At 41.2% G+C, this 22,557-nt stretch overlaps 1 protein-coding gene across 1 annotated transcript in view; it reads right to left on the reverse strand.

Annotated features, from left to right (window-relative positions):
* SPTA1 (spectrin alpha, erythrocytic 1) overlaps positions 1-22,557 on the reverse strand; it is an 87,268-nt gene that overhangs the window by 16,634 nt on the left and 48,077 nt on the right. The window contains exons 24-36 of the mRNA XM_005901104.3: positions 21,542-21,633; positions 17,463-17,607; positions 15,361-15,542; positions 13,061-13,160; positions 12,749-12,946; positions 10,757-10,900; positions 10,176-10,279; positions 9,333-9,495; positions 8,810-8,941; positions 7,628-7,765; positions 7,366-7,470; positions 5,711-5,919; positions 1,771-1,891 (exon numbers count right to left, since the gene is read on the reverse strand). Of these exons, the coding sequence (XP_005901166.2) occupies positions 1,771-1,891; positions 5,711-5,919; positions 7,366-7,470; positions 7,628-7,765; positions 8,810-8,941; positions 9,333-9,495; positions 10,176-10,279; positions 10,757-10,900; positions 12,749-12,946; positions 13,061-13,160; positions 15,361-15,542; positions 17,463-17,607; positions 21,542-21,633 (1,833 nt within the window). The remainder of the gene's footprint in view (positions 1-1,770; positions 1,892-5,710; positions 5,920-7,365; positions 7,471-7,627; positions 7,766-8,809; positions 8,942-9,332; positions 9,496-10,175; positions 10,280-10,756; positions 10,901-12,748; positions 12,947-13,060; positions 13,161-15,360; positions 15,543-17,462; positions 17,608-21,541; positions 21,634-22,557) is intronic.

Raw genomic sequence — 22,557 nt, forward strand, 5'->3', positions numbered from 1 at the left:
GTACTCAAGGCAGTCCTGACAATCCTGGGAGAATGAAGAAAGCTGCAGTAAGATCTAACATGCTAAATTTCATCAAGGATTCAGACAAATACCTTGGCATTTGCACTAGACTACTTTCCATGATCTGACTGATGGTCACAGGGTGACCCTGCTGCCAAGCCAACACTCAGAGTTGCCCTCTTTCCACATGGCACAGCTCAGGTACAGCTTTTCCAGATGTCCCAACTTGCATCCTAATTGTCAACAACTGTGCCCTGGACTGTCAAAGGTGCTCCTTCCAGGGAAAACATGGGTTTCTACACAGATTCTTCTATTCATAGAAGGCACAATATGGAGGAGAATGCTTGTGAACTCTACAGCCAACTGTCTATGTGACCTTGGCACTCTGCCTTCACATTTTGTAGCCTCAACCTATTAGGTCGATGCAAAAGTAATTTCTGTTTTGCACTGTTGAACTTTGCCACTTGATATTGGAATACATTCTTAAATAAATGTAGTTAAGTTATACATCATTTTAATACACAATTTTTGCTTTATGATTTTTGCTAATAAATTATTACTTGCTATTTATTTTACATGTATTTCAGGCTATGGAAATTAAGTTAGACAAAAAGCAAATTTGAGCAATTTTCTTATTCGAGTTCAAAATGGGTCAAAAGTTAGCAGACAACTTGCAACATGAACAATGCATTTGGCTCAGGAACTGCTAATGTACATACAGTGCAATGGCAGTTAAAGTAGTTTTACAAAGGAGACTAGAGCCTTGAAGATGAGGAGCACAGTGGCTGCCCATCAGAAGTTGACAATGACCAACTGAGAGGATCATAGAAGTTGATCCTCTTACTACACAAGAAGTTGCCCAAGAACTCAACGTCAACCATTCTATGGTCATTTGACATTTGAAGCAAATTGGAAGAGTGAAAAAGCTTGATAAGCAAGTGCCTCATCAGTTGACTGCACATCAAAAAAAAAAAAAATTATCATTTTGAAATGTCATCTTCTCTTATTCTATGCAACAACAGCGAATTATATCTCAAATGGATTGTGATGTGTGATGAAAAGTGGATTTTATGTGACAACCAACAATGACCAGCTCTGTGGTTGAACTGAGAAGAAGCTCCAAAGCACTTCCCAAAGCCATATTTTGAGTCATGGTCACTGTTTGGTAGTCTGCTACTGCTCTGATCCACTACAGTTTTCTGAATCTCAGTGAAACCATTACATCTGAGAAGTATGCTCAACAAATCAATGAGATGCACTGAAAACAGCAATGCCTGCAGCTGTCACTGGTCAACAGAAAGGGCCCAGTTCTTCTCCTCAACAATGCCCAACCACATGTCACACAACCAACACTTCAAAAGTTGGATGAAATGGGCTAAAAATTTTGCCTTTGTAGCCCAATTATATCTGCTATATCTACCTGACCTCTTACCAACTGACTACCTACCGCTCCCTCAAGCACCTTAACAACTCTTTGCAGGGAAAATGTATCACAACCAGCAGGAGGCAGAAAATGCTTCCAAGAGTTCACTGAATTCTGAAGCATGGGTTTTTATGCAACAGGAATATACAAACTTATTTCTCACTGGCAAAAATGTGTTGATTGTAATGTTTCCTATTTTGATTAATAAACATGTGTTTGAGGCTAGTTATAATGATTTAAAATTTAGGGTCTGAAACCATAAATCTTTTGCACCAACCTAATATTTATCCATAACATGAAGTGCTACTATTGTATTATCTCTGTCTTTTCAGGTTTCATATTCCTACCTGGATGGCAGGTTCATGTGCCAGCAGCTCTCCTTCTAGGCGTCTGTGCTTCTTCAGCAAATTCTGAACCCCCTGCAGATCCCTCCCATAGTCCTGGGATCTCACTCGTACCAACTTCTCCCTGAGACCAAAGAAGAAAACTTTTAGACTTTAGACATCTGAGGACATCCTAAAAAGATGGTTTTCTAAGCATATGTGTTTGGCTGGGGGTATGGTGGCGGTAAATTCTGGAACACTCTGGTGTCAGTAATCACAAAGTTAATAAGTGGCAGAGCCTTTCAGCAAAATATTGGACTTAGAGCAACACAAATTAAAATAACGTACTGGAAGAGCCTTCTCATTCATTTCTTTGCCTGTCTACATGTGTATCTTCTTCTCTTTTCTCAAGAACTCACTGTTGTTTCTCTTTCAAAAAATGTGAAAATTACACACACACACACACACATACTCACTATATATGTATACAAACATATATGCTTATATACCTTCTATTAATGTCAATAATTATGTATATGGTATGCATTCCTGCTCAGTCGTGTCCAACTCTTTGTGACGCTGTGAACTGCAGCCTGCTAGGCTCCTCTGTGCATGGGATTCTCCAGGCAACAATACCAGAGTGGGTTGCCGTTTCCTTCTCTAGGGGATATTCCTGACCCAGGAATTGAACAGGGGTCTCCTGCAACTCCGTGCATTGGCAGCTGGATTCTTCTATCACTGAGCCTCAGGGGAAGCCCATATCAATAATTAATTCAGGTAAAATAGACATAAAAACTGACATTATAGCAGTCATGGCAGTTGGATTTGTTCTGCGTATAAAATGTTTGAATGTCACCTTGAAGCGTGGTGAAAAACTAGGTAGAAAATATCTTACTATTTCTTTTATTGGGATATAGTTGTTTTACAATATCTTACTATTTCCAAAAAGGTTAAAAAATGTCCTGCTTGGTGCCCTATGTGCATTCCTTTCCTCTGATTCACTGATAATGAACAAGAATCAGCAGTTTTATAGAAAATGAACATGATGAACTAGGGAGAAATAAGACAAATGAGATGAGTGCAGTTGTGTGGTTGAGCATTCTTCAAGAAAATTAGAGATACCAAGGGACGCGTTCATGCAAAGATGGGCTCAATAAAGGACAGAAATAGTATGAACCTAACAGAAGCAGAAGATGTTAAGAAGAGATGACAAGAATACACAGAAGAACCGTACAAAAAAGATTTTCATGACCCAAATAACCACAATGGTGTGATCACTCACCTAGAGCCAGACATCCTGGAATGTGAAGTCAAGTGGGCCTTAGAAAGCATCACTATGAACAAAGCTAGTGGAGGTGATGGAATTCCAGTTGAACTATTTCAAATCCTAAAAGATGATGCTGTGAAAGTGCTACACTCAATATGCCAGCAAATTTGGAAAAGTCAGCAGTGGCCACAGGACTGGAAAAGGTCAGTTTTCATTCCAATCCCAGAGAAAGACAATGCCAAAGAATGCTCAACCACAGAACTGCACTCATCTCACACGCTAGTAAAGTAATGCTCAAAATTCTCCAAGCCAGGCTTCAACAATACGTGAACCGTGAACTTCCAGATGTTCAAGCTGGTTTTAGAAAAGGCAGAGGAACCAGAGATCAAATTACCAACATCTGCTGGATCATGGAAAAAGCAAGAGAAAAAAAAATTTTTTTTTTAATTTTAAAAAAGCAAGAGAGTTCCAGAAAAAATATATATTTCTGCCTTATTGACTATCCCAAAGCCTTTGACTGTGTGGATCACAATAAACTATGGAAAACTCTGAAAGAGATGGGAATACCAGACTATCTGACCTGCCTCTTGAGAAATCTGTATGCAGGTCAGGAAGCAACAGTTAGAACTGGACATGGAACAACAGACTGGTTCCAAATAGGAAAAGGAGTATGTCAAGGCTGTATGTTGTCACCCTGCTTATTTAACTTATATGCAGAGTACATCATGAGAAACACTGGACTGGATGAAGCACAAGCTGGAATAAAGATTGCCGGGAGAAATATCAATAACCTCAGATATGCAGATGACACATCCCTTATTGCAGAAAGTGAAGAAGAACTATAGAGCCCTCTTGATGAAAGTGAAAGAGGACAGTTAAAAAGTTGGCTTAAAGCTCAACATTCAGAAAACTAAGATCATGGCATCTGGTCCCTTCACTTCATGGCAAATAGATGGGGAATCAGTGACAGACTTTATTTTTGAGGGGTCCAAAATCACTACAGATAGTGACTGCAACCATTAAATTAAAAGATGCTTACTTCTTGGAAGGAAAGTTATGACCAACCTAGACAGCATATTAAAAAGCAGAGACATTGCCAACAAAGGTCCATCTAGTCAAGGCTATGGTTTTTCCAGTAGTCATGTATGGATGTGAGAGTTGGACTGTGAAGAAAGCTGAGTGCCAAAAAATTGATGCTTCTGAATTGTGGTGTTGGAGAAGACTCTTAAGAGTCCCTTGGACTGCAAGATGATCCAATCAGTCCATCCTAAAGGAAATCAGTCCTGAATATTCATTGGAAGGACTGATATTGAAGCTGAAACTCCAATACTTTGGCCATCTGATGTGAAGAGCTGACTCATTTGAAAAGACCCTGATGCTGGGAAAGATTGAAAGCAGGAGGAGAAGGGGACGCCAGACCATGAGATAGTCGAATGGCATCACTGACTCACTGGACATGAGCTTGAGTAAATTCTAGGAGTTGGTGATGGACAGGGAGGCTTGGCATGCTGTGGTCCACGGGTCACAAAGAGTTAGACACGACTGAGTGACTGAACTGAAATGAACTGAAGAATCAGCGATAATACCATAGCAAGTGCTATGTAGGCTTCTCTGGTGGCTCAGTCGGTAAAGAATCTGCCTGCAATGGCACAGACCTCAGTTCAATCCCTGGGTTGGGAAGATCCCCTGGAGAAAGGATGGGCTATCCACTCCAGTATTCTTGGGCTTCCCTGGTGGCTCAGATGGTAAAGAATCCACCTGCAATGTGGGATACCTGGTTTCAATCCCTGGGTTGGGAAGATCCCCTGGGGAGGGCATGGCAACCCACTCCAGTATTCTTGCCTGGAGAATCCCCATGGGCAGAGGAGCCTGGACGGCTACAGTCCACAGGGTCATAAAGAGTCTGTCATGACTAAGCACAAAGCACAGGTACTATGTAACATTTTCTGCCAGTGTCGAGTTCAGTTGCATATTAGATAACGCAAGACACAGAAAGAATCATGATAATAAGCAGTCCAATAAGCTGTAAATGCTCAGTTATCTAATTCAGAATGGGCATTACACATTCTATGAACTATCTGGTTTTCCAGGTGGCCATAGTGGTAAAGAATCCATCTGCCAATGCAGGAGACATAAGAGACATGGGTTTGGTCCCTGAGTCAGGAAGATCCCCTGCAAAAGGAAATAGCAAACTCCAGCATTCTTGTCTGGAGAATCTCATGGACAGAGGACTTAACACATATGAACTATCTAAAAACAAACATATGTGTGTTAGTCACTCTGTCGTGTCTGAATCTGTGCAGTCCCATGGACTGTAGCCCACCAGGCTCCTCTGTCCATGGAATTCTCCAGGCAAGAATACTGGAGTGGGTTGCCATTTCCTTCTCCAGAAGATCTTCCCAGCCCAGGGATCAAACCCTGGTTTCCTGCATCTCAGGCAGATTCTTTATCGTTTGAGCTATGGGAAGTCTAAAAAACAAACATATACAGCTCCTTAATTTTCTTCCCAGAATGTATGTGAACTTCTCCTCACTCCCTTCATGCCTGTCTCCTTCTGTGTACATATAGTGAAAAAAACTGATAAAAATAAAACCAACGTTCATTTTACTTATTTCATTTCAGCATCAAGTAAGAACATGTTTGGTGGATTATCTATTTTCCTGGACTATCCACGCAATGTGAGCTGTCAGTACATACTCTATCCAGAACTCTTCATCATCTAGGTCCTGGAAGAACTGGAACAAGGCGTATGACTCTTTCAGTTTCTCATGATGCTCAGCCGCCAATTCCTTGACATTCAGGAAGCGCTCGTTGACATTATCCCTTTTCTCCACAATCTGGTCAGTATTGAAAGTTCCACTGGAGATCAGATCTGTAGCCAATGTGTTCAGGTCCTGGAGTGCATCCTAGAAAGCCCAAGTGTCCTCAATGATTAGTGTAGTATAGGTATTAAGTGGGAGAAGGCAATGGCACCCCACTCTAGTACTGTTGCCGGGAAAATCCCATGGATGGAGGAGCCTGGTAGGCTGCAGTCCATGGGGTCGAGAAGAGTCGGACATGACTGAGCGATTTCACTTTCACTTTCCACTTTCATGCATTGGAGAAGGAAATGGCAACCCACTCCAGTGTTCATGCCTGGAGAATCCCAGGGATGGGGGAGCTTCGCGGGCTGCAGTCTATGGGGTCGCACAGAGTCGAACACGACTGAAACAACTTAGCAGTAGCAGTAGCAGCAGGTATTAAGTAGACCTTTAAACACTGCTAGTTCAAATTCAAAGACTGTGGAAAATAGATCATTTTTGAAGATAATGAATTTGGCCTTATGCTCTTTTAACTCAGTTTGGATAAGGGCAAGACTACGGACATTGTAGATAGCATGGCTACTTTGTTGGAACTGTGTATTTGGCCTTCTGATGTTTTCCCTTGTGTTTTCTTCCTCTCTCCATATGGAAAATAAGACCTTGGTGAACAAGCACTGTGTCTCCAAACAGGGTTATCTTTTCACAGTGCTGAATATGACACAGGCTGAGTAACTGAAATGTCCAAGATTCTCTTTTGGCAACGTTCTCAGGCTACTCACATTCAGAACACAGCCAGCCTCTTCTATGTCTATTTGCATTCCAAGTCTGCCCCCTAGTGATGTTCAAGAGAATATCATCAAGTCCTGAAACTAAGAAAACCTTTGACATCATGTTCTTTCTGTGTCTGTGTTACCAAATAAAGCTGATGATACAAAATCCATCAATGTGAAATTAACACCTCTCTGAATGTTTATCATAGCTCACAGGACACCTCTCTGCTTGACATTAGGATACAACTGAAATGCTCCATAGAACTTTCACAATGTACATATAGTTCAACTGCCTTGCACGTGCTCCCATCTGATTTTTTTTAGTAGTTCTGAAAAATAAACTTTTATTTTCTTTAAAATGCCAGATCAAATATATCAGCTTTGGAAGAGAGTGAGTTTATATGCATGGTTAAAATGTAAACAAGACCATTTTTAGGATCTACTTCTTAGAATCTGACTCCAGTATTCTTGCCTGGAAAATTCCATGGAGAGAGGAGCCTGGTAGGCTACAGTCCATGGGGTCTTAAAGAGTCAGACATGATTGAGTGACTAACATTTTTACTTTCACGTTTTATTGGAATCTTAGAATCTATGATTTAATGATAATAAAGTTAACAGCTCTGAAGTCTATGGATTTGACCTGATTATAATGACTGCTGGTTGAGAATACTAAGCTAAGCTTTGCAAAGCTGTGCTCTCAAATGGACTCCTGAGACAGGAAAGTGAAAAGTCACCAACATTTCTGTTCTGGCCAGAAGAGTGTAATTCTAATACTACTTACCTGTCTAGCCAACATCTCTGTTTCCAGTAGCTGATGTTTCTTGAGCAAGTTTCCTGCTGAAGCCAGATCCCTGGCCTGATCCTTCATGGTCAGCAGTGTCTCTGCCTGGAAATGGAAAGGTAAGCAATACAGCTGCCAGATGAAAACTGTCTTTAAGGAGAACGAGATTCACAACCATGTCCCCAAACTTTTCCCAAGAAAAGTCAAGGAAATTGCTCATGTATTAAACTCCCATGCCCACACCATTTCCAGGTATAAATACCTCTGAGAGCCAGAAGTCAAAGTCCCGGATGCCTGTGTTGAACCTCTGCTGGCGACTAGCTTCATTGAGCTTCTGTCCTTTGTCAATTGTTACCGCAAACAAGTACTTCCAGTTTTTCTCCAACTCTTCTACTTGATCCTGTGCGTGTTAGTCATTCAGTCACGTCTGACTCTTTGCAGATCCCATGAACTGCAGCCCACCAGCCTCCTCTGTCCATAGGATTTCCCAGGCAACAATACTGGAGTGGATTCCCATGCCCTCCTCCAGGGGATCTTCCCAACCCCAGGGTTCAAATCCAGGTCTCCTGCATTGCTGGCAGATTCTTTATTGTCTGATCCACCAGGGAAGCCCTACTTGATCACAGCCCCCTCTCTGGAATTGAGGGGTCATTATGGTATTTAGGGTCCTGTGACAAATTGAAAGGATAATGTAGGGAGGCTCTGGAGTTTGAGTCTAGCCAAAATCTTCCAGTAATTGAAGGTCATATATTTTAAATCATAATTGTTTATGCTGGTTTAAATCTGGGAAAGCAACAGTAGGTGTTTACAGAAATTTTGAAGAAAGAGTTCTGGACTGATTACAGAAACTGATTGCCTAAATGCCAAAACTCTTGGTGGTAGGGACATAAAATATAAGCAAGCATGATAACACATAGGAATTAAGTCTAAAGCTGTCTTGGAGGTCAAGATGCTGAGTATGATGGGAGTGATAAGGTCTGAAAGTGCAAGTCTCTCAGTCGTGTCCGACTCTTTGTGATGCCAAGGACTATACAGTTCATGGAATTCTCCAGGCCAGAATACTGGAGTGGGTAGCCTATCCCCTCTCCAGGGGATCGTCCCCATCCAGGGATCCAACCCAGGTGTCCCTCATTGCAGGCGGATTCTTTACCAGCTGAGCCAAAAGGGAAGCTCTAGAATACTGGAGTGGGTAGCCTATCCCTTCTCCAGAAGATCATTCCAACCCAGAAATTGAACTGGGGTCTCGTGCATTGCAGATGGAGTCTTTACCAACTGAGCTATCAGGGAATCCCAAAACAACATATTTTCCTCCTTTTTTGTGAAAAAAACAAAGGGAAGACCATTAACAGAATATATTCCATATTCCTACACATGGAAACACCAAAAGGGTATGAAAGATTTCTCTTCCTATGATAGCCCAAAGCCCATTGTAAGCAGAACCCACCTTCACAGACTCTTCATTACCATCGCATGCCCTCCGCTCAACCAGAGTGTTCCCTAAAATAATGACTCCTTCCACCTGCTCAGCTCGGCTATTGACCTCATCTTCAAAGGCCTTGTGCTTCAGATATTTTCTCTGAAGGGAAAGCAGAATCTAAATTACCATCTAATTTAGAAAATAAGATGAGATAAATTCTGTTTAAAAGGAAAAATTAAGGATTCTTAATTCATTCTTTTTTTCTTCTTATTATTATTTTTTTTTACTTTACAATATTGTATTGGTTTTGCCATATATCAACATGCATCCACCACGGGTGTACACGTGTTCCCCATCCTGAACCCCCCTCCCACCTCCCTCACCATACCATCCAATTCTTGGGAAGAACTCCCTCCACGTTAGACTCAGAAATCCCTGAAGGCAGGGACGACAGTCTGAACAGTAAGGAAGTTTTCCACGTTAGAAGGTGACCATTCGTTCATCAGTCTGAGTATGTTGAAGTTTTCCAAGATTCTTACTTTGAACTTACCTGAATATTGGTGGGATCTTTATAGGATTCATCACAGGCTATGGGCAGCATCTCACTGATCCATTCTTCTTGGTCCTTGAAGTCATGGTAGAATTGTTTTAGGTCAGCATAGTCTCCAAGTTTCATCCGCTCAGCAGTCAGCTGTTCTTTGAGAATCCTCCATCTGAAAGTCGGAACTAGTTATTCTCTGCCCTCTATCTTTCCACCAAGCCTTGATGCCATATCCATGAATCTCCCTCTTTGCTTATCTGCACTTTATCTTCTCATTCTCATTATTTGAACACTTATATGTCATATATGGGTTTCCCAAGTGGCACTAGTGGTAAAGAACCTGCCTACCAATGCAGGAGATGTAAGAGATGTGAGTTAGATCCCTGGGTCAGGAAGATTCCCTAAAGGAAGGCACGGCAACCCACTCCAGTGTTCTTGCCTGGAGAATCCCATGAACAGAGGAGCCTGGTGGGCTATAGGCCACAGGGTTGCAAAGAGTCAGACATAACTGAAGCAGCTTAGAAGAGCACAGCACAGAAATGAGAACTCAAAGTATTATCTCCATCCTCAATTCTAGTAAAGTAGTCACTTTTCTATATCTTCCTGAGTGAGTAAGTGAGTGCATGTCACTCAGTTGTATCTGACTCTTTGCAACCCCATGGACTATACAGTCCATGGAATTCTCCAGGCCAGAATACTGGAGTGGGTAGCCTATCTCTTCTTCAGGGTATCTTCTCCAGGGGATCTAACCCAGATCTCCTGCATTGTAGGCAGATTTTTTTTTACCAGCTGAGCCGCAAGGAAAGCTCCTATATCTTCCTATAGCTCACAAAACAACTGCTCAATACTGACCTGTCTAGTATCCGTTGGTTCCGAGCAGCAATCTCTTCCTTGGCATAGTGGTCTTCAGATATGAGTCGTTCAGCAAAAAGATCTAGTTCAGTGATTCTATTATCCTAGATAAAGGAAAGAGAAAAAGCCCAGAGACCCAGAAATTAGGCTCTTGGTGCAATCTGACTTCCTCCTAGAAAAGGAGAGATATATCCTTTGTGGCTTCATGAAGGGCAACAAAACCAAAGCCAAAAGGTAAATGCCTTAAAGGGAGGTGGCTTTTAACTCAACAAGAAGAGAAACATCAATAGTGATACTGAGGTGGACTACATGTGTGGTGCCGATTTCCCTATAGAACAGACACTTCTCTTGGTCATTGTAGAAAGTGATTCCTGCATTGAATGGGATGTTGGATAGCATATAAAATAGCTTTTGCACCTTGGCTAAGACTAAGCCACTATGTTGCCCGCCTACCTCAGAGTTTATGTAAAAAGCAAATGGGAATTAAAATACATGCAAATCATAAAACCACATACATGTTCAGGATTTCTGTCATTATTACTAATAGTTATTATTGGAATTCTTGTATTAGCTGTTATTACCTGGTCAGTAATCACTTTGTCCAAATCGTCACGTTTCTTCATCAAGGCCTCCAGAGTGTCTAAGGACCCCTTATCATCCGACCTTAGATCATTCTCACGTGCCACCATCCAGCTCTCAGCCTGATCACAGTTCCCTCGGAACAACTATGGGGGTTAAAATTAAATGTATATGGTATGTTCATTCCAGGCAGACAGAGGAAATGATCTCCCACCTCTCCCATGATACTGATAATAGGGACCCTGTAAAGGATGCTAAAGCTGAAACTCCAGTACTTTGGCTACCTCATGAGAAGAGTTGACTCTTGGAAAAGACTCTGATGCTGGGAGGGATTAGGGGCAAGAGGAGAAGGGGACGACAGAGGATGAGATGGCTGGATGGCATCACTGACTCGATGGACATGAGTCTGAGTGAACTCCGGGAGTTGGTGATGGACAGGGAGGCCTGGCGTGCTGCGGTTCATGGGGTTGCAAAGAGTCAGACATGACTGAGCGACTGATCTGATCTGACCTGATCTGAAAGGATGTCAATATTCTTTCAAGAAACATTCACACAATAAACCTTGGCTATCTTGGACCTTTTACTCTTCCCTGAAAACATGTTTTATGTTTTCATATAAGCTTTCCTCCATTCTTGCAGTACTATTTTCCATATCCTAGACATGGTAAATGGGCTTCCATGTGGCACAGTAGTAAAGTATCCACCTGCCAATGCAGGAGATGCAAAAGATGTGGGTTTGATCCCTTGGTCAAGAAGATCCCCTGGAGTAGGAAATGGCAACCTGCTCCAGTATGCTTGCCTGGAAAATTCCATGGACAGAGGAGCCCATGGGCTACAGTCCATGGGGTCACAAAAGAGTTGGACACTCTGAGCTACTGAGCATGCACACACACACGCACACACGCACACACACACACTTGGTGAAAACTGGCTGGTTATTTCTTTAAGACTCTGGCAAAGACTGCTTTTCAGAACAGCATGTGACATTTTCACTCACTTCCCTCAGGAGCATTAATCACTCCCTCTGCTATAATCTCAAAACATTCACACATTTTATCAGTAATTATTTTATATATTAGAATGATTTGCCTCAGTTCAGTTCAGTTCAGTTCAGTTGCTTAGTCATGTCCGACTCTTTGCGACTCCATGAATCACAGCACTCCACGCCTCCCTGTCCATCACCAACTCCCGGAGTTCACTCAGACTCACGTCCATCGAGTCAGTGATGCCATCCAGCCATCTCATCCTCTGTCATCCCCTTCTCCTCCTGCCCCCAACCCCTCCCAGCATCAGGGTCTTTTCCAATGATCTTTCTACAAGTCTAATTTCACTACTTTTAGAAAATAGACACTATCTTACTAATATTTGTGTTCCTGCTGCTGCTGCTAAGTCACTTCAGTTGTGTCCGACTCTGTGTGACCCCAGAGACGGAGCCCACCAGGCTCCCCTGTCCCTGGGGTTCTCCAGGCAAGAACACTGGAGTGGGTTGCTATTTCCTTCTCCAATGCATGAAAGTGAAAAGTGAAAGTGAAGTTGCTCAGTCGTGTCCGACTCCTAGCGACCCCGTGGACTGCAGCCTACCAGGCTCCTCCACCCATGGGATTTTCCAGGCAAGAGTACTGGAGTGGGGTGCCATTGCCTTCTCTGATTTGTGTTTCTAGGAACACAATAAAATCAATAAAAATCAATCAGTAAAACTTTCAATCAATAAGTAAGTTTAAATATCAATAAATTATAACCACTTAATTTCAGGGCCCCATGCCCTAGGACTGACCTCCATTTTGTTTAGCTTTTCATTAACAAGAATAAGGAGCAAAGAACACTACAATGATCAGAAAATGCAAAGCAGAAAATGCAATGTCAGATAATCAAGAGATACCTTTATGATTTTGGAATGGAATTCCAGTGAAATAAGCACCTGTATTAACTCTGTGAAACTGCGTAGAAGGAACAGACTCAGCTAAGCCTGTTTAACGATTGGGAATTTGCAGTACCTGCAACTCCAGACACTGATCTAGCATCTTTTTGCGTTGTTCCCAAGCACTCTCCAACTCATCTCTCTCTAGTCTAACAGCTTGAAGCTTTTCTTCAATTTCGGGGCTGGCCCGGTGCCCACTGATTGTAAGATCTGTACCAAAATCTTCAAAGGCCTGGAAGGCGGGAGCCTGGGCCTCCATGTCAGCACGATGCTCCTGTGGTAAAAAGGGATCAGAGACTGGTGAGTCCAGTGACATCTCACAAAAGTTGCAAAATGCAGGAAGTTTGCGAGGTTATGTGATCAGAGGCTAAGGCTTTTGTCACCATACCTGATGCCGCTCTATCATGATCTCTGTGCCAGTTAAATCTTCAGCCAGTTCCTGGGATGAAACCATGCCACCAATGCCACTAATCCAATTCTGTAAGTCCCTAGAGAAATGGCATACTGAAATTGAATCAAGGAAACCTTGCAACTTGCTATAAAATTGTCTGTCCTTGGACTTTTTCTCCCCTAGAAAACGTTTCCAGATCTATATTTTCTTTCTGGTTTATAGCCTTCACAGATCTTAGCTTTGTTGTTTTCACTGTATAACTTAATAATAGCATTCTGTTGCATTTGAAATTTTCTTCACACACTATCTCTTTTGATTCTTGCAATAATTTTGAGTAGAATTCTGGGAATTATTTTCCTTCTACTTTGGAGATGAGGAAGTTGGCCTAGAGAATGTAAGTGATTTGCCTATGTGCTAAAACTGGAAACAGACAGATGGAGTAGAACCCAGACACTGGAATCCTGGACTGGTACATATTCCATTACTTTTAACATGTCCTACTCCTTTAAAGTGGATTTTTGGGTTTAAAGATTTGTCTTAGCATAGAATCTCAGGTGAGGCATGTGTTTCTTCTTACTCTTATTCCAAATCGAATCCAGTACATGCTTCTGCCCAACATACACACACAACACACACACACACACACACACACACACATACACAACATACTTACTCTCTGCTGCTGATTAAACCAGGGTCATTTGCCACTCTTTTAGAAGTCAATAAATTAGAAAAGGAGGGATAAAGTCCATCTGTCCCAGAAGGTAAATGTCATTGAGTTAAAAAATTATATATGATGGTCAAATTCAGCATCTCATGAAGAGTGCCCTTACTCTTGTTTATTAAATAGGAATCTGTAGCTGTAGGGCAGAAAGTCCTCTTCTTTTGCAAACTCATTTATTCACTTATTTAAACAACTAAGTTTTATTGTGAAAAAGATGTATTTGTGCCTTCTAGGAGTTCACACTTTATACTGAGAGAAGAAAACAAAAAGCAAGCAAAACATAGAGACTAGTATTTTTTTTTTCAAAAACCCTAAAAAGAAAGACTGTCCTGAAGAGATAAAATAAGGTGTTAGAGTTGCTCTGAGAGTGCTAATATTACTTCTGCAATGTTGAAGAATATTTCATAAAGGGAAAGAGTCAGCATTTAACATGGAATCTGAAGTATAGGCAGAAGCTATATAAACAGAGATATATGGGCATATATATGCTTTGGAGGAGTGAGTATGGATGCTATTTATTTATACTATGTGAAACACTATAACTTTCCAGAGATGCTGAATTGGGGAGGGCATTGGCAAGAACACTTGCAATCATTTGCCAAAGTCGCCCCCTTTTATCTTCAAAAATATTACATTGCAAGCTGTTACTTCCTGAACCCTCAATTCTAAATGTAGGCTGATATGATGGGGCAGAGTGTGCAAATTTTTCCACAGATAAAGTGTGTATTTGCTAAAACATGATCATGTCTAAACTGTTTACCAAAACAGTGAAACTTCTCCAACAATCAAAAACAATTAAACTCCAATAAAAAATTAATTTAAAAAAGGATTTGAGCTTAGCATTTCTGAATTTATCTCTTGCTATTTCTCCTCACCCCTGTAACATACAAAACTCAGGCTCTAGCTGTTTCTGCATCATGGGCATTCTATACCTTCCTGTTCTCATGCCTTTGTTTATATAGTTCCATCTATTTGTTGGGATGTGTGTTTGGGGCTGTTCTATGTTCTACCATGGTTATATGTATTCTTCTTTGCTTTTCCAATAGACTATCTCCCCATATTCTATGCATGTGTGTACTCAGTCATGTCCGACTCTGTGTGACCCCATGGACTGCAGCCCTCCAGGCTCCTCTGTCCATGGGATTTTCCCAGCAAGAATACTGGAGTGGGTTACCATTTTCTCCTTCAGGGGATCTTCCTGACCCAGGGATCAAATCCATATCTCCTTTGTCTCCTGCATTGGCAGGCACATTCTTTACCACTAGTGCCTCTGGGAACTCCTAATATTCTATAATTCCTCATATAGCACTCTCTATATAGTATAGACTCCATAGAAGCATACTTAATTGGCCTAGATAACCTCATATTCTTCCAAAATTCAATATTTCATGGCTTGAAATATTGAACCTGAGAATTTTGTTCCTTACCAAAGGTACAATCTGGACCAAGAGGTACCCTCCAAACCAGGTAATGAAGAACACCTGTACCCAGACAGCTCCTAGAAGCTCCATTTATGGGCCAGGCATGGACCCTGCCAATTCCACCTGGTGGAAGTCTGCCTCTGGAACCTTACCTGGCCTGGCTGAGGAACTGGTAGAATTTTAAGGCCTCCTGTAGGTTCTCCTTACGATCCTTTGTAAGCCCCTGCAAGTCATCCCAGGCCTCCTTCAGCTTCAACTGCTGGCTCTGCAGGTCATCAGTGGCATCTGGGTGGGATTCACTGAGTCGATCTGCTGTGTCCCTCAATACCTCCACCTAGGGAGTCAAGAGCTCTGACAGTCAGCTTGGTGTCACACCTGAATCCTAGCAAAAGAGTTTCAAGCCTCAGGGTGCTCCTTCCTCAAATAGACATCAATGAGGTCTTGCTACTTTTTATATGATAGTGGAAACCCTTTTGATGCATATGATAATTCCCCAAAGTAATCACTCTTGACATGACCATGCTTCTTTTTATGACTAGAAGGCTGCTTCTGGTAGTAAAGTCCAGGGAAGAGGCCTCAGGTATCATGTTGGGCTGTGAAGGTGGCAAGAAGAAGCCCCTGAAGCAGCCCAAAGAGCAAGTCAAGAAGATAAAAGAGGAAGATAAGGCATTCAAGCAGAAACAGGAGGAGCAGAAGGAATTTGAGGAGCTAACAGGAAAGGCTGCAGGGAAAGGGTCCCCTGGCCACAGGTGGAATTAAGAAATCTTACAAAAAGGAATCTGTTCCTTGTGCCTGAGGCAATGATGATCATTAATTCCATTCCTATTTAAACATTTGTATTCTCTGACATACCATCTGTTGCCACCTATAGGAAGAATGAAGTATTGTCTTAGAATCTATCATACATTTAAAAATAAACCTTTGTATAAACAAATAAACAAGGCTATAGGGCAGGGTGGTTAAGTGACTTGGTTGGTGGCAAGTGTCAATTAATATGAAGATCTTTTTAATGTAGACATTTTCTGTGCTTCTTTTTGGTTTTTATGGTAACGCAAGTTCTATGCTCCCCCTGAGTTATTCCAGAGTGTATTTGGCAAGCTTTAGAGTTCATTTTTTGGCCAGAGTAGGATTAAGCTTCTTCAATCCCTTCTAAGGAAGCTCTGCATCACACTCAGGCATAAGCCTGGTCATACCAGGTATGATCATCTCCTATTTATCTTAGACTACTGATCTCCAACTAACTGCTATACATTCTAGTCACTTGGAACTCACGAAGAGTTCTGGTCACTTGGAACTCACAAACTCACAAACATTTACAATATATTTTCCCTCAATGCTATTTGGTGCAGCCACTGTAGAAAACAGTATGGAGATTCCTCAGAAAACTAAAAATAGAATTGCCATATGATCCAGCAATCCCTCTCCCAGGCATATATTCAGACAAAATTAGAATTCAAAAAGATACACACACCCCAATATTCACAGCAGCACTCTTTACAATAGCCAAGACACAAAACAACCTAAATGTTCATTGACAGATAAATGGATAAAGAAGATATAATACGCATATAATGGACTATTACTCAGCCATAAAAAGGAATGAAATAATGCCATTTGGAGCAACTAGAGATTATCATACTAAGTGAAGTATGTCAGAAAGAGAAAGACAAATACCATATGATATCATTTACACGTGGAATCTGAAATATGATGCAGATGAACCCATCTATAACATGGAAACAGAGTCATAGACATAAAGAACAGACCTGTGGTTGCCAAGGAGGAGGGGATTGCGGGAGGAATAGAGAGGGAGGTGGGGTTATCAGGTGTAAGCTTTTATATACAGAATGGATAAACAGCAAAGTCCTACTGTATATCACAGAGAACTATATTCAATATCCTATGATAAACCTTAATAGAAAAGAAGATAAAAGGATATAAATGTATATATATATATATATATTTATACATATTTATAAAACTGAATCACTTTGCTCTACAGCAGTAATTAACACAACCTTGTAAATCAATTGTATTTCACTTAAAAAAAAAATTAAAACCATTTCCCTCCACATAAATTGCCCTGGGCATGCCCTTTTGGTAGACTAGCTTTCGGGACAGGGTTAAAGAACAAGAATGGAGTAGGATAAAGAGAACTAAAGTAAGAGACTGGATAATAAAAGCAAAGGAGAGGGCATTAATATGGGTAGATGTGAAGAGGAATGTGCTGGAAAAGCTTGAAGGCACATCTCACCTTTTCCCCCAGAGGTACGAGATCTCTTTCAAAGTTTTCATGCTGTCGTTGAAGGGCCTGCACACTGAACAAGTCTGAGCCAGGGTCAGCAGTATCGAGGGCCTGGCACTTCTTCTCAATCTGCTCCTTTGTGTCATCTGCTTCTCTGGTGCATAAGGGTAAAAAGTTTAAGAATAATAACACAAACTGGAGGCAGACTAGCTGGGCTCATGTACCAGTAGTAGTCATCAGTACCACCATCATCATCCTTTTTTTAAGGATGTGTTAGAACTAAGTGTTAGAACTTAGGCTCATTTAATCTTTACAACAATGACTTGAGGCCTAATTATTATTACCAGTCCCATTTACATATGAGAAAACTAAAGCTTAGAGGCTAAGTAGCAAAAAAAAAAAAATAAGGTTAGGTATTTTCTCAGGATTGTACCCTAGCCATACATTTAGGCAGACCCTAAATTTGAATCAAATGCCCTGATAGCAAAGGCACATGCTTAACTGTGGAATAACATGGAAAACCTTCAGTTCACTCGCTCAGTTATGTCCGACTCTTTGTGATCCCATGAACTGCAGCACGCCAGGCCTCCCTGTCCATCACCAACTCCCAGAGTTTACTCAAACTCACGTCCATTGAGTCGGTGATGCCATACAGCCATCTCATCCTCTGTCGTCCCCTTCTTCTCCTTCCCCCAATCCCTCCCAGCATCAGGGTCTTTTCCAATGAGTCAATTCTTTGCATGAAGTGGCCAAAATACTGGAGTTTCAGCTTTAGCATCATTCCTTCCAAAGAACACCCAGGACTGATCTCCTTTAGAATGGACTGGTTGACCTACTTGCAGTCCAAGGGACTCTCAAGAGCCTTCTCCAACACCACAGTTCAAAAGCATCAATTCTTCAGCACTCAGCTTTCTTCACAGTCCAACTCTCACATCCATACAAGACCACTTGAAAATCCATAGCCTTGACTAGACGGACCTTTGTTGACAAAGTAATGTCTTTGCTTTTGAATATGCTATCTAGTTTGGTCATAATTTTCCTTTCAAGGAGTAAGTGTCTTAATTTCATGGCTGCAATCACCATCTGCAGTGATTTTGGAGCCCCCAAAAATAAAATCTGACACTGTTTCCCCATCTATTTCCCATGAAGTGATGGGACCAGATGCCATGATGTTAGTTTTCTGAATGTTGAGCTTTAAGCCAACTTTTTCACTCTCCTCTTTCACTTTCATCAAAAGGCTTTTTAGTTCCTCTTCACTTTCTGCCATAAGGGTGGTGTCATCTGCATATCTGAGGTTATTGATATTTCTCCCAGCAATCTTGGTTCCAGCTTGTGCTTCTTCCAGCCCAGCATTTCTCCTGATGTACTCTGCATATAAGTTAAATAAGTAGGTGACAATATACAGCCTTGACGTACTCCTTGCCCTATTTGAAACTAGTCTGTTGTTCTATGTCCAGTTCTAACTGTTGCTTTCTGACTTACATACAGGTTTCTCAAGAGGCAGGTCAGGTGGTCTGGCATTCCCATCTCTTTCAGATTTTTACACAGTTTCTTGGGATCCACACAGTCAAAGGCTTTGGCATAGTCAATAAAGCAGAAATAGATGCTTTTCTGGAACTCTCTTGCTTTTTCCATGATCCAGTGGATGTTGCCATTTGATCTCTGGTTCCTCTGCCTTTTCTAAAACCAGCTTGAACATCAGGAAGTTCACGGTTCACATATTGCTGAAGCCTGGCTTGGAGAATTTTGAGCATTACTTTACTAGCATGTGAGATGAGTGCAGTTGTTCAGTAGTTTGAGCATTCTTTGGCATTGCCTTTCTTTGGGATTGGAAGGAAAACTAATGTTTTCCAGTCCTGTGGCCACTGCTGCACTTCCCAAATTTGCTGGCATATTGACTGCAGCACTTTCACAGCATCATCTTTCAGGATTTGAAATAGCTCAACTGGAATTCCATCACCTCCACTAGTTTTGTTCGTAGTGATGCTTTCTAAGGCCCACTTGATTTCACATTCCAGGATGTCTGGCTCTAGTCAGTGATCACACCATCGTGATTATCTTGGCCATGAAGATCTTTTTTGTACAGTTCTTCAGTGTATTCCTGCCATCTCTCCTTAATATCTTCTGCTTCTGTTAGGTCCATATCATTTCTGTCCTTTATTGAGCCCATCTTTGTATGAAATGTGCCTTTGGTATCTCTAATTTTCTTGAAATCTCTAGTCTTTCCCACTCTGTTGTTTTCCTCTATTTCTTTGCATTGATCGCTGAGGAAGCCTTTCTTATCTCTTCTTGCTATTCTTTGGAACTCTGCATTCAGATTCTATATCTTTCCTTTTCTCCTTTGCTTTTTGCTTCTCTTCTTTTCATAGCTATTTGTAAGGCCTCCTCAGACAGCCATTTTGCTTCTTTGAATTTCTTTTCCATGGGGATGGGTTCATCCCTGTCTCCTGTACAATGTCCCAAACCACTGTCCATAGTTCATCAGGCACTCTCTCTATCAGATCTCGTCCCTTAAATCTATTTCTCACTTCCACTGTATAATCATAAGGGATTTGATTTAGGTCATGCATGAATGGTCTAGTGGTTTTCCCTACTTTCTTCAATTTCAGTCTGACTTTGGAAATAAGGAGTTCATGATCTGAGCCACACTCAGCTCCTGGTCTGCTTTTTGCTGACTGTATAGAGCTTCTCCATCTTTGGCTGCAAAGAATATAATCAACCTGATTTCAATTTTGACCATCTGGTGATGTCCATGTGTAGTGTCTTCTCTTGTGTTGTTGGAAGAGGGTGTTTGCTATTACCAGTGCATTCTCTTGGCAAAACTCTATTATCCTTTACCCTGCTTCATCCTGTACTCCAAGGCCAAATTTGCCTGTTACTCCAGGTGTTTCTTGACTTCCTACTTTGCATTCCAATCCCCTATAATGAAAAAGACGTCTTTTTTGGGTGTTAGTTCTAAAAAGTCTTGTAGGTCTTCATAGAATCATTCAACGTCAGCTTCTTCAGCATTACTGGTTGGGGCATAGTCTTAGATTATCGTGATATTGAATGGTTTGCCTTGGAAATGAACAGAGATCATTCTGTCATTTTTGAGATTGCATCCAAATACTGCCTTTTGGACTCTTTTGTTGACCATGATGGCTACTCCATTTCTTCTAAGGGATTCCTTCCACAGTAGTATATATAATGGTCATCTGAGTTAAATTCACCCATTCCAGTCCATTTTAGTTCGCTGATTCCTAGAATGTTATCGTTCTCTCTTGCCATCTCCTGTTTGACCACTTTCAATTTGCCTTGATTCATGGACCAAACATTCCAGGTTCCTATGCATTATTACTCTTTACAGCATCAGACCTTGCTTCTATCACCAGTCACATCCACATCTGGGTATTGTTTTTGCTTTGGCTCCATCCCTTCATTCTTTCTGGAGTTATTTCTCTACTGATCTCCAGTAGCATATTGGGCACTTACTGACCTGGGGCGTTTCTCTTTTAGTATCCTATCATTTTGCCTTTTCATACTGTTCATGGGGTTCTCAAGGCAACCTTACACCATTTTAAATAACAAGACTTGTCTGCCTCTCAGTTTCCCCTTCTCTGAATATTCAAAAATGCATTTTTACACAGCAAAGGTGTTTGGTTGTCAGTTTGTTTACTTAGTTGTGCATTCTGTTTCTTAGTATAGAGATTTGGCAATCAGACATTAAAAAAAAAAAAAAAAAACATTGTTGAGTCATCACTTAGAGTCAATGTGATGTTTGTTTCCCTCTACTCTCTACTTCTAGTTCAGATGTGTTATTACTTAAACCTCTTGTTTCAACTTCAGTTTTCATTCACTATCATGAAAACACATATAAACTGCTAATTATGTACCAGGGCCCAAGCCTAGGTATGAGAAAATTGAAGTTGGTTGTCTGGAGTAGCCTACATGCCCAATGAGATATCTACCTACTACTGAAGCATCTGATTTCCTATTTTATCCAGGAAGAAGGGTTAAGCTAGTAGCTATGGTTCTACTATAGCAATTAGAATCAGTGGTTCTCAAGTTAGTTTTAGAGCAGCACTGCTTTTCAAGGTTAAAATTCTCACCTGTGAAACATCTGGACAGCATGGGCACTGCCTAGCAGCTGGCGCTGTTCCTCTGCCAACCTCTGCAAGGACCTCCATCGGGCATTCAACTCCTGAAACAGGCAGACACAGACTTTAGCTAGGGATCTAACTCAGCTTAGTGGTGTCTGAAGATTAGATGAGGCTTAAATCCTGATTATTTTCATGCTATCTCCTTTAGAAATTGCACAGGTTTCTTTCTTTCTTGGATAGTTTGAGCTTGGGCCTCAGCTATGCCAATGCAGTTAAAAAAGGGATCACATTCCTTCCCAAATTGATGTTCCAGGTGGGAACCAACAACCTTAGAACATCAATTGATATTGGCTGCCCCAGAGACTACATTACAACCTCTGAAGTGTAAGTTTGACTTCTTGCCTTGGTAGCCAGAAGACATTGCCTTTTTCTATGACCTCTAGTATTTTTTTGTGTCCTGAAATGATTAAACCAGGCAGTCTCTTAGAACCCTATTTTCTGTGAAGAGTAAGAAAATTGTTCCTTTGCACATTCTTTCTCACTCTTACCCCACATCAGTTACCATAAAAGAAGGCAGGGCTTCTCCTCACTGGTTTATGATAACTCAGATAACTGGACTAGACATTCCATTAGTTCCGGACATATTTTATGGAACCACAGGTCCAAATTTGAATAAGGTCTCAAATGTCTTCTCTTCCATCTCTACTACCTATATTCTTCTTTTATTAGGTATTATCAGAGCCTATCTCATCCAGTACACTTTCTGGATTAATCACTTCCCACTATCATAGCTCCTTTACCTGCATCGTCTTTGTATTCAAGTATTTGAGCACTGAATTTCTCATGGTGATGGGGTGGGGGAGGTGTGGCAATTTAAGGATTTTTGAATCGATTAAAAGGCATATGACTTAGCAGCTAAACAACAAGATGGATACACAGCTAGACTATCTGGACTATTTCCTTTGACCTTTCCTATAGCTAGCTCTCTACTGCAATTACCTTCCTCATGTTCTAGCTAATCTGCA

This window comes from Bos mutus, chromosome 3 (genome assembly GCF_027580195.1).
Source record: "Bos mutus isolate GX-2022 chromosome 3, NWIPB_WYAK_1.1, whole genome shotgun sequence".
NCBI lineage: Eukaryota > Metazoa > Chordata > Mammalia > Artiodactyla > Bovidae > Bos > Bos mutus.